This window comes from Tachypleus tridentatus, chromosome 13 (genome assembly GCF_004210375.1).
Source record: "Tachypleus tridentatus isolate NWPU-2018 chromosome 13, ASM421037v1, whole genome shotgun sequence".
Taxonomy (NCBI): domain Eukaryota; kingdom Metazoa; phylum Arthropoda; class Merostomata; order Xiphosura; family Limulidae; genus Tachypleus; species Tachypleus tridentatus.
In genome coordinates this window covers 119,755,064-119,771,697 of record NC_134837.1, presented here as the reverse complement: position 1 = coordinate 119,771,697, position 16,634 = coordinate 119,755,064, and the positions used below count along the sequence as shown (strand labels likewise).

The 16,634-nt window shown below is 31.9% G+C and overlaps 1 protein-coding gene across 3 annotated transcripts in view; it reads left to right on the top strand.

Moving 5' to 3' along the window:
- Positions 1–16,634, top strand: part of LOC143236887 (serine/threonine-protein kinase Nek8-like) — a 38,568-nt gene that overhangs the window by 2,069 nt on the left and 19,865 nt on the right. For 2 of the 3 annotated variants that reach the window (XR_013019785.1, XM_076475542.1), the window contains exons 2-6: positions 2,147–2,352; positions 4,984–5,039; positions 8,689–8,865; positions 13,096–13,145; positions 15,790–15,871. Coding sequence is in view for 2 of the 3 variants with exons in the window: in XM_076475542.1 (XP_076331657.1) it covers positions 2,147–2,352; positions 4,984–5,039; positions 8,689–8,865; positions 13,096–13,145; positions 15,790–15,871 (571 nt within the window). In the remaining variant the exon portion in view is untranslated. The remainder of the gene's footprint in view (positions 1–2,146; positions 2,353–4,983; positions 5,040–8,688; positions 8,866–13,095; positions 13,146–15,789; positions 15,872–16,634) is intronic. The other variant, XM_076475543.1, reaches the window with a different exon arrangement.

The window sequence follows — 16,634 nt, the reverse complement described above, 5'->3', positions numbered from 1 at the left end:
TGTTCTAGTGCTTCTGAATTCTTTCCATTAAGTTAATTTCGTTTCTTAGATACAGAGATCAAACTGTGCATAGAACTCTTTAAATGAAGCTGAACTAATGATAATACTAGTGCTTTGTGTAAAAAGATAATTACTTTTGAACTTGTCTTGGGATGTTGCTTTTGGCTTCTTGAGAATTACTTTACTTGACCTGATATTATTAATGCAAAACATTTGTCACTGCAGTGTCAGAAACTTGGGCTAACTTGAAAATTAGATTGACCATAAACTGGGAGTGGTGTAACCTGGTTCTTAGGGCATTCTGCTTGCAATCTTTCGGTCATAAGGTTGAATCCTGTTACCAAACATGTTTTCCCCTTCAGCTGTGGGGGTATTATAATGTGACTGTTTGTTGGTAAAGAGTTGATGGTGGATAGATTCACTAGCTGCTTTCACTGTTTACATTCAATCATATTATTTTACTTCTGGTTCTTTCTTTTTCTTTTTTTAAACAAATAACAGATAATCTCACTTTTGTTCTTACTGCTTTAATTACATGGATGTGTAAGATTCTTTCTCCAGGGGTCTGAAGTAAACCTCAGGCTACACTGCTGTGGAAGCCTCCTCCTTTTTCTATTTTCTTTTCCCTTAGGCCCTGATATTTTTTCTTTCAGTTTTATACCCAACCTCAGCTACATTGTCTCTCCAGATCTCCAAAATATTATTATGTGGCATTTGGTTGTTATTTGTCTTTCTTTAAGCTTCAATCTCTAAAATCTCTTCTTTTGGTTTGTCTGTTTTTCTTTGTTGCCATTATTGTCCCCATCCTTTTATTGCTTATCTTCATTGCTGTTTGTGTATGTTGCATTCTGATCCTGATGCCAGTCTGTTCTCCACCTTGGCCTAAGTTTCTTTTGCAGTGACCCTATTAACTTTGGTTTTTGTTTCTGGAGTTTACTTGGTCACGATGCCTTATTGGATTTGTTTTCTTATTTTAGATATTTTGTTACTGTTCTTGTGTGATGAGGGCCTAGAGGGAGTCTCTTGTACATTTGTAAACAAAAGTATCTCTTCAGCACTCATCTATTCTCACTTTGGTTTCCTGCTTCTTGATTTAGAGGGCAAGATATATTTGTCTGTTTGCCAGTGCCTTTCTGTTTCTATACCAGTAGATTTTTCTGCTTGTTAGTGACTTCCTCTCTCTGCCAATAGGTTTATCTGTTTGTGAGTGGCCTTATGTCTCTTCCCCAGTAGGTTTTTCTGTGACTTCAGACTAAACTATTAACTTGAACTTAGTTTAAACATTTGGTTTTGATTATTAACTTTACTTGACAAGGCACTTTTTCAGGGCAGGAATCACAGGATCCAATGAATCAATGCTAATAATCTTGTATGGGGAAATGGGAGTATTCCAAGAAAGCCCATGGTGTGGTTTCTTATTTCTTCCTAAGAACTGAACTTAAAAACTAACAAAACTATTTTCAGGGCAGGAATCACAGGATCCAATGAATCAATGCTAATAATCTTGTATGGGGAAATGGGAGTATTCCAAGAAAGCCCATGGTGTGGTTTCTTATTTCTTTCTAAGAACTGAACTTAAAAACTAACAAAACTATTTTCTGTAACTGAGGTACTTAAAGTTATTTTAACAGGATTAGAGTAAATTAAGCTGAGACTTTTTTCTCCCCATTTTATTGGCTATATTTTTGTACAGCAGCAATACTAGATGTATGGTGCATGTATACCTGATTCCCTTTTATTACTCTCAGGATCTCTACCAGCCTACTTTCAAATTGAAATTATTTTAGGCAGGGCTAGAATAATTCTACAAGTAAACTGATGTAATATCAAACAAATGTAGGTAGAATTTTCATAAATATATCAGTCAAAAGGGTTTGAACTGTAATTAGATCTCAACTTGGTCAAGGTGTGATAGTGCCACAAGTTAAAAGATTATTCTTTAAAAACTCAAAAGCATTGTATGAGCCTTTATGTTGCACCTAAAAAGGCACTTAAGTGTCTGCAAACTACATTTATCAATTTTCATAACTTTCTACATCTGTTTTTCTTCCCAGAAGAGAATTACATAACATGGTTAGTTCTTAATTTTGAACTCTTGTGTTGCTAGACTTACTTGTCCTTTTTATGTGGTCTTTATCATTTTCAGCTCGGTTCACTTATGTCAACGGCTTTCAGACAGAAAGCAAGTGATTATCAAAGAGATACCTGTTGAACAGATGACCAGAGAAGAGAAACAACAGTCCCTGTCTGAAGCAAAGGTACATTCTAAACTTGACCACCCAAACATCATTGCATACTATGATCACTTCCTCGGAGAGAAGTCGATTGTTATTGTCATGGAATATGCTGCTGGTAAGTGTTAAGTAAGCTGATGTAATATCAAACAAGTGTAGGTAGATTTTTCACAAATTCTTTGTTGTATTTTTTGGTATTTTTAACATGAAAAAGTAAAATTCCTACGTTTGGTGTATTGTACTGTGTGAACAGACATTTTAGAAGATTGACAGTATTTATTTCTTGACAACGCCTTGGGGACTAGATTAAGAATGTAGTTTTAAAAATATAATAGGCCTAAACATAATGTCTTATAACAAGTATAATTAATTATAATCATACTTAACTAGTTTGTAAAGGGCATTCACACCAAAATTGTTCTCACAAATGACTTATGTAAATAGTGTTTAACTACAGCTGTGTCCATTTCATTTGAGCCAGCCTTAAGAGCTCTGTATTAAGTGAAGTGATAATGAATGTGACAAATAGTGTGGTAGGAATACTGTTTTTATATATTCTTCTACTTCTGGAAAAACCTTTAGGAACTAAATTAAGAATGTAGTTCTAAAAATATAATAGGCCTAAACATAATGTTTGTATAACTAACTGCAAGAGAAGAAACCAAACTTATCATCTATATAATCTTCAGAAAGATCTTGTAACAGAAATAGTGAAACAACTAAGTGTTACCTCACACATTTATGGCTTTTTAAGTTTTAAAAACTATCCTTTCTGGCCCATTTATGGCTTATCTAAAGTTCACAAACTAGTTTTCTTCACTAACATGCTGACAACAAGATGAAATGGCTCCAGCAATGTCCAGAATGAAAGAATTTGCAACCTACTTCTAATCTTGAAGACAACTAGCAACAAGAAGACCTTATGAAGGACTTTTATTGCTAGCACTCAGTAACCTCCAAATGGTCCTTCTACATAACAACTGCTCTGTTTCCAAGATTTGTTGATGATGCTTTCTTTTTCCTGATGTGATGGATAACCCACCCATAACTCTATTTAATATATTCTAAAAAAAAACCATGGTATAAATAAACACTCCCTCTATAAATCAAACCATCCCAACAGTGTGAAGACAAGGGTCATGGGATGCTTAGTTGAAACAAAAGTGTAATTCCAAAGAACATCATTCCAAGTTTCCTTAACATTGGATACCTGTAATATTTGGTAAAGAAGGAAATTACAGGCTTACATCTATATCAAAGGTCTTTCTTAAAAAACATCAAGAAAATATGTAAACTACAAAGATAGAAACAAAAGGTTAAAGTATTGAATACAGTTAGTAAAAGCTCAGAAGCAACATATCAGAACAGTATTGAAAATCCATAACATGATATAATCACACTTAATACATACCAAACCATCAAACCATCCAGTAGATTCCAGTATATTGGAGATACAAAAATACCAACAAAAGTTAGAATTTAATAGACACACAAAACCTGGTAATACTGATCTATCTGGAATAATACAAAAATAGCAGAATGTGAGGAAAATAACTGATGACTCAACCAGTCCAGTAAAGAAATCAGTAGAAAACTTTGTAATTAATGGGACTTGCTTATTGATTACATTCAACCACCTGATTATTCTCACTTGGATAGCTGGAATAATAAAATACAATATGTAGAAATAGTAATTTTGTTCAGTTGATTATTTTTGTTAATTGTGAAGCTGATTGATTAAGTTTATTTATCTTACATTTATCAAACTTAATACTGAGAAATTCTTATGACAGTATTTTGATTACTTGGATAGCTGGAATAAGCTGATACAGAAACACTAACTTCAATTAATTGATTGCTTTCATGATGAACTGATTTATTTGTAATTTTGATTAAGTGATTAGTTTACATTAAACTAACTAATCTAATTTGTATTCTTAGGTAATAGATTATGTTAATAACAAAGTCATTGGCAAAAGCTTTATTCAGCTTGTCTATCTCATGAAGAATGTATCCTGTGATATTGTATGTCGTTGTTGGACAGTTTGAGTTCTTTACCTCAACCATTTCTATTATTAACAGTTAATTTTATGTAACATTTTCAGAGTCACTGCTACAGAAACATGAATTTCTGTTAATTTTATTTAAATATTAGCATAAAATATACCCATAATTTTATACAACAATATTCTGAAATATAGCAGTTGTATTGACAAAACAATAGTACCTTATCCTAAAAATACATTTAATAGAGTAACCTTGGTCTAGTTTTTAGTACAAACTAGAATGTTGATTGTAGATAATTATATGTATAAATTTTTATTTATTGTAAAATAAACCTGTTTCTGTAGACCAGTTTTTCTGTTATTTAAGTAACATAAACATTGCCCTCTATCTGTACATCTTAACCTTCTATATACATTTAACATTCATGATAAAAACACATTATACTGTACATTTACTTTTTAATTTGTCCATCATGAATTTCCAATCACAGATGTATAAAAATAGCATATCAGTCTTTAGTCTCTCACAAGTTCCCAATGTTAAACTAAAAGAAATCATCAATCTCAATCTATTTTTATCACAGATTCCATTATTTCATGAAATTTCAGCATTAAAATCTATCATTTTCAACATGCACTTATTAAAAATGTGTTGCCTTTGTAATATTTTCAAGTGTTATTAAATTTTACAAATTGTTACAAATGGTGAAGTTTCTTTAATACTTTAGTTTGTTTTTTGACAGGTGGCACCCTCTATGATTATTTGCAACAAAGACATGGAGCATTTCTACAAGAAGAGGTAAGGAACATAAATATAATTTACTAGTTTATAACCTACTAGGGATGTGTAGCCCATCACAGTAGTTAATATGTTACATAACCTATATCTAGATACAAAAGTTTTACCAACAGTTTGTTACAGAGTTTGTCAGTCCTGTGTGTAATTTATTATTTGTACTACTAATATTGTCTTACTTAAGTGCTTCACACTATACAGTGTCTTTTTTAAATTCTCAGGTTTGATCAACTAAACAGCAGCTGGAAGGTGCAGTAAATTAATGTTAATAGTTAATATATGTCTCTCTCCTTTCTTATTGTTAATTATGTTACTTTACATGTAATGTTTTTGATAAAATAAATAGACATGTAGTACTCAATACCCATCTTCTTTTATTGAATCATTAATTTTTAGCAAAAAAAATACTTTTAATAGAAATTCTGATTTTCTCTGTACAAAACACTTGTAATGTTTACTGAAAGTTTGCTAGATTTTGTGAAATACTTGTGTTGTATCAGATGATGTATCTATACAGTCGTATCACATCTTCATGATACAATACTCGTATTGTATTTCTGTATTGCCACACCTTTATAACTTATGCATATCTGGAAAATGAAAATGTGGGTTAAGTGTTTATAAAAGGAACTTAATCTTATTTCAGAGTTTTAATTTGCCTTTTTGTTTTTTTGGTGTTATTCGTTGGTCTGTCCATAATTTGAAAACTAATCAACAAAGAGCTGTAATATGTAATAAATAAACAAATGATATGATTGGAAACATGACCACAATGCCAAAAAAAAATTGCACATGAAATTTGCATGTCAAACTTGTAATCAGTTTTAAAGCTGATTTCTGTTTATTCAAACCATTGAGGTAGATCAACAGCCAAATATTACCAGTGGTAAGATATAGACATACACTGTGCTGGTTATGTGTATTTTACCAAGTCCCTGAAAATGTGTCCATGTAATGTTGGGTGGAGCCTTATATTGTAAGAATATTAACACTTTTTGTTCAAATTTGTTTTCACCTTTCCATAAACCTTGTTGCTGAATGGGCCCCTTCTTTCTTCACTTTTCACTTTGCTGTTTTCTTAATGTTAAACTATTAATATTATTATGATTGTAGTAATACTTTACAAAATACAACTCATGGTGGAAATGAAGGAAAAGGTTTGTTTTTGGTGCATCTTGGAGTTTTCTGTTTCAAGAAACACTGACAACTGCCATGGGTCATTTCTAATAGCAGAAATAAAGTGTGACATGTTTGATACTGTTTCAGTAGAGTCACCAGCATGCAACTTGTACCTTAGCACCTGCTGGTGCAATTTATTTGGTGCACTGGAATTGCCTTTCTCATTATCTCGTATATTAAATTTTCGTGATCTTAGATGAACAGTTTTTGAGCTACAGAAAGTAAGATAGGTCTATTAGCTTTATAATAATAGGTTGTATAACATTTTGTCTGACAGAAAAATGCACCACCAGCAAAGAAATGGATATAAACAGTTTGTGATTAATACTGGGTGTACAAGCTTTAGCCAATGTTACAAAACTAATGCCTACCTTGTTACAAGTAATCAAGTATTAATTATTATTTTTGAAGTTGTTTTAAATATTATTCTTATTTTCTTTCTACATTTTACACTTCAGGTTTCACTTCTGTTGTTAACTTCTGTCACTCCTGAATCCACACATACTAAGTCTCGTGAACAGTATTTTTGTGATTGTGACTGAAAATGTTGTTAACACTTAAGAGACCCATAGGATAATTTAATCCCTTCTAATCATTAGATGTTGTAGATTTTTTATGTATTAACATGGTAATTTCTTTGGCATGGGGTTGAATGTGAGATCTTTTGCATGCTAAGTTGAGTGCTATTGCAACTCAAAAACTCTCACGTTCTTTCCCTCTCACAAGTAAAGCCATATCATAGGGTTGGACATGGTTGGGTACACTGTGGTAATCTCATTTTTTTATTTACTCAGCTCATTGTTAAACTTGAAGTGTCTCTTGCTCCATGTCAAAAAAGTAGTTCACATGATTGTGACTACTTGGATCACATATTTGCACCTAATTAGTTCTCCTGACAATAAAAATAGTTTTTAAATGCATGTTTTAATAAATTGATAGTGATTGGAATCCAAACGTGTCAGTTCTTACTTGGGCTTGAAACAGTTGGTATAAACAAACAAACAAAATATTTTACACAAACAAGCAGTGCTAATTATAGTAACGCCAAAATTCCTCCTACTTGTGTAATGCTTGACATTCTTGGGACTGCTGAAAAGGAGAAATCTAAATAATTGCTGATACAACAAATGTTATGGCTCAAGTTTAAAGATGACAGTGTTTTGTACATTGCTTGAACAAAAGACTATTTACTTACAAGTTTATGATTTGATTCAGCAGCCTCGAAAGGTAAGATATAAATAAATTAATGCTGTTGAAAGAAAAGATCTAGGCCAACTGATAATGATTTCAATAGAAGCTCTGGATTTTAATTATAGTTTTCTTTTTGTTGCTTCTGCATATTTCTTTTAAGATGGAATTAGGCTTAATGATTATTTTGTTTTTTGGTAGATATAATTACATTGCCAATAACAGCCACCATTTTTCCCTTAAGAACCAGAGTTCACAGTGTTAAGGGGTTTTATATAGTCTAATAATTTTAATCCTGTTTTAGCCTTTCAGTTTGTTTGAAGAACCCTCTCTCAGAAAAGCATTTTAACCATTAAAAAAAAAATAGAGAAATGATCCCCTATTTGACTTCCTCCCCCACTTTAGTTACTTATGGGTATAGTTACCATCTTTGGAAGAATAGGCTATGGAAATACCACTAGCTGTAACAGTTTTACTCAGATGGACCTTTCCAAAGACCGAGTTCAAATGGATAAGAAATCTTAAAGTTGCTGATAAATGAAAGTAATTACCTTGTGAATGACACACATTTTGTCTCTCCATCCCTTCTGAAGCCAAGAAAATAAATACCAGACAGAGAATTATAAAACAGAACCATTTATATTCATAATTCAAACTTTTGTCTGTTATCTTTGTGGTTGTATATGGTCTATTACATTAAGTACAGTTTATGTGCCTTTGGTTGCTAATTTGAGTTATAGTCTTGAAAATATAACCTTTTTTTTGGAAAAAGAATTAGTTGCATTGGACTTAAGTTCCTCACAGTAATGCTGTTTGTCATAAAGAGCTTGAAATGTTGAACGACGTCTAACAAAAGCTTCTTGGAAATGGATAACATCTTACTTCACAACTGAAAACTTTTTAAATGGAACAATGTACTTTTATTTGAATGAAGAAGAAAAGCTCACATGTCTGTTCTGGGCTTAGTTTGATCAAATGCAATGTGAAATAATCTAAATATAAATAATATAATCTAAGCGTAAAATATATTTGTTAAAAGAAAAGGTACTGTATTTAATGTAAGCATACATAACTTTGTATATTTAACTATACACAATTTTACAAAAATAATTACAGACAGCACAAACATAAAAACTAAAAATTGAGAAGTATCTGTTTTGCTTCTTTTTTATTTATAGGAAACTCATTTTAGTTCTAGTTCTGATCTTCTTTCAGAAGTTATTGATACTTTTCATAACTTTTTGTTTTCAAAAACTTTCTAAATTCTTTTCCTTTTTCTCTCTAGGAGGTTCTTAATTTTTTCATACAAATTGTGATGGCATTGGACCATGTGCATTCTCGTAAAGTTCTTCATAGGGACCTGAAAAGTCAGAATATTTTGTTGAATGAAAGGAAGGACACACTGAAAATTGGAGACTTTGGTATTTCTAAAGTTTTGGACAGCAAAACAAAGGCTTCAAGTGTGAGTGTTTTTATGAGTAAATGAATTTTTGGAAAACACAGTTCTGATAAATAAACAAACTAACACAAATCTAATGAAAACTTTTTATTGTATTATTTCAAATGGGTGCTCTTTATTGGGCATGTATATTGTGTTACAAAGAAGTTAGGCCTAACTTTTCTGTAACAGTTAATATCATCTTATAGAGCATTTGCCTGAAATGTTGCAAAAAATGAAGTATTTATTTAAATTGTTTGTGCTAAGTTCTATATTTATCTGAATTTAATGTTTCTTTGCTGATAGTATGATTAGAAGAATGAAAAAAATGTGTTTATTTACGTGCTCTGAATTTAAATGTCCCTGTAAAAAAGTTACCATGACCTAATATGCTGCTTAACACTAACTTTATAAGAAACCTGTAAAATAATGTTAAACAGCAAGTGAAAATGCTATTAAAGTTATTTTCTTTATTGTAACACAGGGTTCGAAATTTTCTATTTAAAGCTGGACATGTCCGTTAAAAAATCAAGTTTCACTGGCACTTTCCCATCTATCACTGGACATTGGGACTGGTGGTCATATTCCTAACATATCGGACACAAATACATTGTCCTCTCAAAAATAAGTGAGGCAAAAGCTGTGTATGTACAGCCCAAAGATTTTGCTTAAAAGTATATTTTATAACGAGTGGAAAATAATTTGCAAAATTTAAGAATTAATTTAAGACAAGAAAAGCAAATTTCAAAAAAACGGTCATGAACACTCACAAAATGTGCTTTTTAGGTAGCCTTTTCCGTACTGTCCCGGATAGTCACATGACTGCCAAACATTCTTGACAATCTAACCATGACATCTGATAGTAATAAAACGAGAAAGTCTCACGATCTATTTCAGTTTGGCTTCACGAGCAAGTCTAATGAATCAGAAGACAATACTATGGAACCCAAGTGAATAAACTCAAGCTTGATGACCCAAGCCCAAGTGTTAAAGCAAAGACTGTTACTGCTAGTACTAGCACTAAGCCTACTTGTCATTTCCAGGATGAATGGAATAGAGGCCGACCATGGCTGGGGTATAATAATGCTACCAGACTGATGTTTTGCTCAATTTGTCAGGAATATGACCAAAGTACTGGAAGGCAGAAGAACACCTTCATAACAGGATCTTCCAACTTGAGAGCAAGTGCTGTTAAGGAGCATGAAAACAGTTGTGCCCACAGTCTAAGTTGTCAAGCTAATACAGCAAAAGAAACACCTGATTTAACTCCCATGATGAAAGAATTGAGCAAACTTAACCAGACTGAGAAAGATCGTTTGCTTGTGCTGTTCAGGACTGCCCTTTATATGGCTTTGAATGCCAAACCATTCAGCAATTTTCAAGAGCTTCTGTTGCTGCAGGAGCACAACTTTGGTATGAACTTAACAGAACATTATGCCAATGACAAACAAGCAGTTATCTTTATGAAGTATAGTGCAGAAACAATTAGAATTAATGTCAGATCTCATCTGCACACCTCATTATTCTTTGGCATTATGACTGACAGCTCAACAGACACTGCCAACATTGAGCAGGAGATAGTCTATGTAAGATACTTGGACAGTGACTATTACCCAATAACAAACTTCCTGTGTCTGCAGTCAGTTGAGAAAGGCTGATTCTGAACACTTGCTACAGGCACTTAGTTCAGGTAAAGGTTTCTTAATTACCTGGGATGAGAATTTTCTGGGGATTTATCCTGAATTCCTAATTAAGAAAAATTAAAATGGACAATATTTCATGTACATTTGTTTTAATTCATGTTTACATAGTCATTCCATTATTAATATACATCAGTGAAAACTCGAGCATTTTTCAATTGATTTAAACCAAGAAGAACCATGTATTTACCACTGACAGAATTGGAGCTTAACCTAACACAACTAGCGTAATAGATAATGGAGCAATTGAATTTTCCAAAGTACAAATTTCCTTTTTTTTCACAGAAAGTAACTAATATTGGGTACTAATTTTTTTGTACTTGCAGCATTGTCCATATATGGCAAGTTTCCCAACTGGCTTGAATCAATTGTATGCCTAACAGCTGATGGGGCAGCTGTCAATTTTGGCACAAGTAAAGGACTTGTCAACAGATTGAAGGTGCAAAAACCTTATTTGATAGGGATCCACTGTGTTAGTCACAGATTGGAACTTGCAATTAAGAAGACCATCAAGGACATCTTTTACCTTGATAGTATCAAAACCTTTTTGGAAAACCTATGGAAATTTTATGACAATTTGCCACAGAACTGGTCTGGCCTTAAAGAAGCTGGTAAAGCCAACAAAAGGGACAGGAACCTGGTGGGTGGCCTACAAAGAGCGTGCTCTGGAATCGGTTTTTCATAACTGGCCAGCTTTAGCGGGAGCATTTGTATCAAATAAAGCTGCATGACAAAGGGGAACATGAACAGAAAGCTGCAGGATTATACAGTACTTTGACAAGCCTTAAATTCATCCTGTACATGGACATACTCTTGGCAGTTTTGCCTGTTTTGACATCTCTTAGTCTTAAAATGCAAGACAATTCTGCCTCTGTGAACATTGTTTCTGACAAACTCGCTGTTTGCAAAGAGAAGCTGGGCAATCTGAATTAAAGAGCTCACAACATATTAACAAACTGGCAAGTGGTTACTTAGAGGAAAGGTGATTGCTATTAGTGGTCAGACAAGGACCAGAGGCTCAAAAAGTGCCAAAAAGAGACAGTTGCTCATTCCGTGGCTGAAGAAACTACCATCTTCAAAGGTAAAATTGTCACATAACTGAATGAGAGATTTGAAGAATTTAATAAGGACTTTATTGGTGCCTTTCAAATTTTTGAACCAAGCAACTGACCTAAAAGCAAGGAAGCATTGTCATCTTATGGCCATAATGAACTCCAAACACTATTGGACCACTTTGGTGCTCTGCTGGAAGCTAAGGGTTTCAACATTGCAGCTGATATTTGCTAAGCTGACTTACACGAGACACTGCTCAAAGCCACAAGACTTGCCAAGTCAGATGAGTCCCTGGCAAGTGCAAGTGGATTTGTGGGCCCACATGTTAAGTCAAATTACTGTTGAGGATGGTAAACATTTCCCTGGATCAAGAGTGCTGGCCTTATTATGCCTCATGCAGTTGATTTCCATGCCATCTGCTGAACCAGAATGTGGATTTTCCCAGATGGCAATTATTAAGGATGTCTGGCAGTCAAAAGTCAAAACTAATAAATGATTGTTTTAATGACTTGATGACAATAAAATTAGCTAAGAATAAGACCTGTGATCTTGCAAGCACAGAATTACTGTGCAAGTCTGTAGAATCCTAGTGGAAGGACAGTAAAAAAACAGACGATTTGTGAGTCCACATGGAACTCACACACATGTGTCCTGCTGAAAATTTAGGATATTTCTACCTCTGTAACAAATTGCCTGTGGAAAGGCAGATAAACGTGTAAAAATCAACTTGGTTTAGGTATAGTTTATTAATTCCTTTGTTGAGATTCAGAAAATAAACTGTTGGATAGTGAGTGAAGTTCTTTAAAACATTATCTGGTGGTAAAAAGGTTAAATGTTTATGTTTACTCCTAATTTTAAGACTTTTGTTACTTAGCACAGTAATGTTGTACTTAAAACTTTATGTTTTTACATTTTTTTTTAACTGCTACGTTAGGCTACGGAAAATTTTAAGATTAGAGTAGGTGTTTGTATCATAAGTATTGCAATGGTAATTTTCAAGTATTTTTAAATGTTAAAAGGCGCAGCCTTCAAATAACAGAAGTTTCACATAGTTTTGAGTTTGAACATTGTAATTAAAATACAGATATATCCATGTATCATGTAAAGTGCATTGTTCAACTACATTTACTGAATGTACAGTGTTACAGTGACGAATACATTTGACATTATTGAGGCTGCAAATGGAGGTAACAAGGACCACAGACAACAACAATTTGGAAATAATACTTTTAGTTTTCATGTAGTTTAGCATCTGTTTTCATGATACACCAGTTGTGTCCCCTTACACCCCATAATGTCAGCAACTGTGTCTATGTTTGTTTACAACTAACAAAGATATTCAGAGTTAAAAGCTAGACATTAAAGGACTTTTGTATTATTCCTACTGTGTTTTTATATTTAAAATAAAACTGTTATATTAGTCTTAGTCTGTTAAGTTGTGTAACATTCAGTGCAAATTAAAGTAGTCTGTTTTGATTTGGCTTTTCTCTCTCTTTGGTAGGTTGTTGGAACACCTTGCTACATCTCTCCAGAGCTTTGTGAAGGCAAACAGTATCCTTTTCATAAAGTGTGATGAATAGTAGTAAACTATAAGAAGAATTTTTATTTTAGCATAAAAATCACTTTTTACTCAAACTGTCATAGTAAGGATTTTGTAAATTCACAAAATTACTTGAACGAAATATCTGAGTTTCTGTGTGCAACAAAGGTCTAATGCTTCTAAAATTTTGTCAAATTTCTTGAATATTCATGTGTTAAATTCACATCATGATTTTTGGTAAAATAATTGATCCATAAAGAGAGGATCATTGGTTATCCTTAAATAATAACCCCAAACATTTTAATAGTTCTATTCTCTGTCTTTTCCAACAGCTCAATGTCATTTGTAAGATAAGGGCACTAAAACTACACAAAACTCCAAATAAGGCCTATATATAAAAAAAACTGTGTACTACAGTGTACAGAATTTAAAAAAATATCTTCAGTCATTTGAGTAAGAAATATTTATTATTAAGTAAAGATGATATTCATGTACATATCAATGTTCTGTAAATTTGATAAACTTAATCTAGTATGTTTGTCTATTGTAAACTTTAAATGGAAATCTCTGGAAGCATTATTATTTAATTGTCTTTCACCAAGTGACATATTGTTTACTTGTGAATTTTATTCATTAAAATTTAATATTTGAAAATTAAAATAATAGATACACAAATCCTTCAGACATGGCACATGATAGCCATTGAATATTTTTAATCCTAAACTTTTGTTTTGTAAATTTATATAAATTAAAATAAAACCATGACATTACACAGCTGTGTACTATGTCATTATACAATTTCTCCATAACTCTTTTCATGATATTAATGTTACAATATTATACAACTAAACAATTTAAAATAAATAGTATTATTTATCGCTGTATCTCATAAGTTTGTACTACAGTTTCGAAATGATCCCTACTAATCTTAAACAGGTTTCACTGTAAGACTTGTTAGTTTCAAATTATAGAGAAAGTAAACAACCAAGAGAATTGTATCTCAGGATGGTTAGTACGGGTATTAACATTTTTACTAATAAAGCAGAGAACAACATTTCGACCTTCTTAGGTCATCTTCAGGCCAAAATGTTGTTCTCTGCTTTATTAGTAAAAGTGTTAATACTCATACCAGCCATCCTGAGATACATTTTTACTTCAAGTGAGTCTCTCGTCATCATGAACCAAGAGTATTAATACAATTAATTGATTACTTCTACGTTGCAAACAAAAATATTTAATTATGATATAGTTGGAGTATCTGATGATTTGTTATGGTGAGAAGTATCTGATTTAATAAATGAAAGTTTCACAATTTACATAAGGAAAAAAGGTGATAAATAGGCTATGAAAAAAAATCTCAAATAACCTTTTAGGCTTTCAGTGTGAGTACTCGTATCTTCATGAACTAATTTAACACATTTTAATCTTTTGTTTAGTTTTTAATACATAAGCTTTCAGCTAAATTACTAGAGCCACCTACATGTAACTTGATGGGAGATCAAAGAAAAAATTAATTTTTAAAAATTTAGTAATATCATTTTGACCACAAAACAAATATCGCAAAGTCCACATTTTCAGCTGTTTTTTTATTTCGACATATTTTTATTGACATGGGTTGGAGTTCAAATATTTCTGTTCCTGAGATAACGAATTACAAGGGGGGTATAAGCAAGAAATCTAATTTAGGTGTGGTAGTTGTTTTTTTTAAATTACTTTTTGAAAACAAATTTCAATAAAATATTCATCAACACAAATTTTAAATCTGAACATTTCAGTTTTTTTTTTCATAGGCAATTTGATAAAACAGAAGTTTTAAAATGTAGTAAATTAATTTCCATAAAAGTCCTGAGATAGTGGCTAGAAAATGTTAAATTTGATGCAGAGAAACTTCAGATATAACATATTTCCAAACTACATAGGATATACTTGAAATGTTTAAGTGTGAAAGAAATGTATGGTTCCTGATGTTAAGAGTAATATTTTAATAAGATTGAACAAATGAATTATATACATACATATATATTTATATATATATTTTTTTTCTTTTCTTTTTTTAGGTTTAGCACACACTTTTATTGTTTTATTTGTTAAACTCAAATACTATGGATATTGAAATTTGATTTTCAGTTGTGATGATATAGAAGGTTGATATAAACTACTTTACATAATGAAATTGACAAAAAATAAAAGAGAATTGTATATGCCATTAAACTGTATAGTCACTTGTCTTTTAATAATGAAGTTTCATATAGATTCATTGGAAAATGTCAAGGTTATATCTGTATGATGCATTTTAAGGTGAAGAAGCCTTGTGACAGTTCTTTTTAAAAGATCTTTTCATTAAATATTCATCTTATGTAATCAAGTTACTCAAAAACTACCATATTTGGTAAGGTTTTGATTGAAAGATACTAATATTTTAAAATTGCTAAATGTTTTGAAAGATGAATCCTCATAGTTTTTGTCTTCATTATCATTATGCTCTGAGCCTAAGATTGCTGCTACCAGAATTAATCCTGTTTTTTTTTTATTGTCTTTAGTGAATCTTTCATTAAATAATAAATATAAATAAATATATATTTTTAATTGAATGTGTTCTTTGTGGGTTTTATTCAAGTGAGAATTTTGAGATTTGCCACCTTAACAACATTTTAGCTATAACCAGAAAAGTGATATTTGGGCCCTGGGATGTGTTTTGTATGAACTGTTAACTTTGAAAAGGCCATTTGAAGCCACAGTGAGTAGATGGAGATGACAAAAGGAATTTGGGAAGATATTTAATACAGTAGTTTAGGCTTAATTAAAGATGAAACAAATACATTTGTAAAAATTTAAAAATGACAAAAGATTTTTGTTGTTACTGTAAGAGAAGAAGGTTCTATGTGTTCACTGTTGCATACTAGTTACATTTAGGTAAAATATTCACCATATTTTTTCTCCCTTTAAAGCAGTCGTGTGTATTTTCAGATATAATTAATTTTCATTATAATACCAGGGCTTGAAAAAAGATGTTTAATATGCTGGGCTTGAACACACAATACAATTTCTGCTGTGTTGGTGTTATAATCTTGATCATAAATCATGCTGTCTGGTTAACAGTAACTGTACAAGGTAGGTTTTGATAATTTTGCCCTCTCTTTGATCAATAGTTCTCAATTAGGAACCTTCAGATCTTTAACTTGATTGTTTATCCTATGCGAATGTTAGATTGAAAATAACATATACCTTCCAAATTATGTTACCTAACAAGTCTGCCTTTTCAGTTTTAGACTTGATAAACACAGATGTTGTTTTTCTTTTAACAGATAGGAAAGATAGAAATACTGATTAATCTTCGTAAGCTGTTCCTAAGTGCAGTCTTTAATCGAGTGAAAGCAGAAAAACCAAAAACATTGTAGTGTGAGGTAAAGATGTCCATCCATAAAAAACAATGTAGTGTCGGGTAATGACGTCCATTCAATGAGAGGCTGAAAGTAGAAATGTTTCTCAATGCTGAGTAA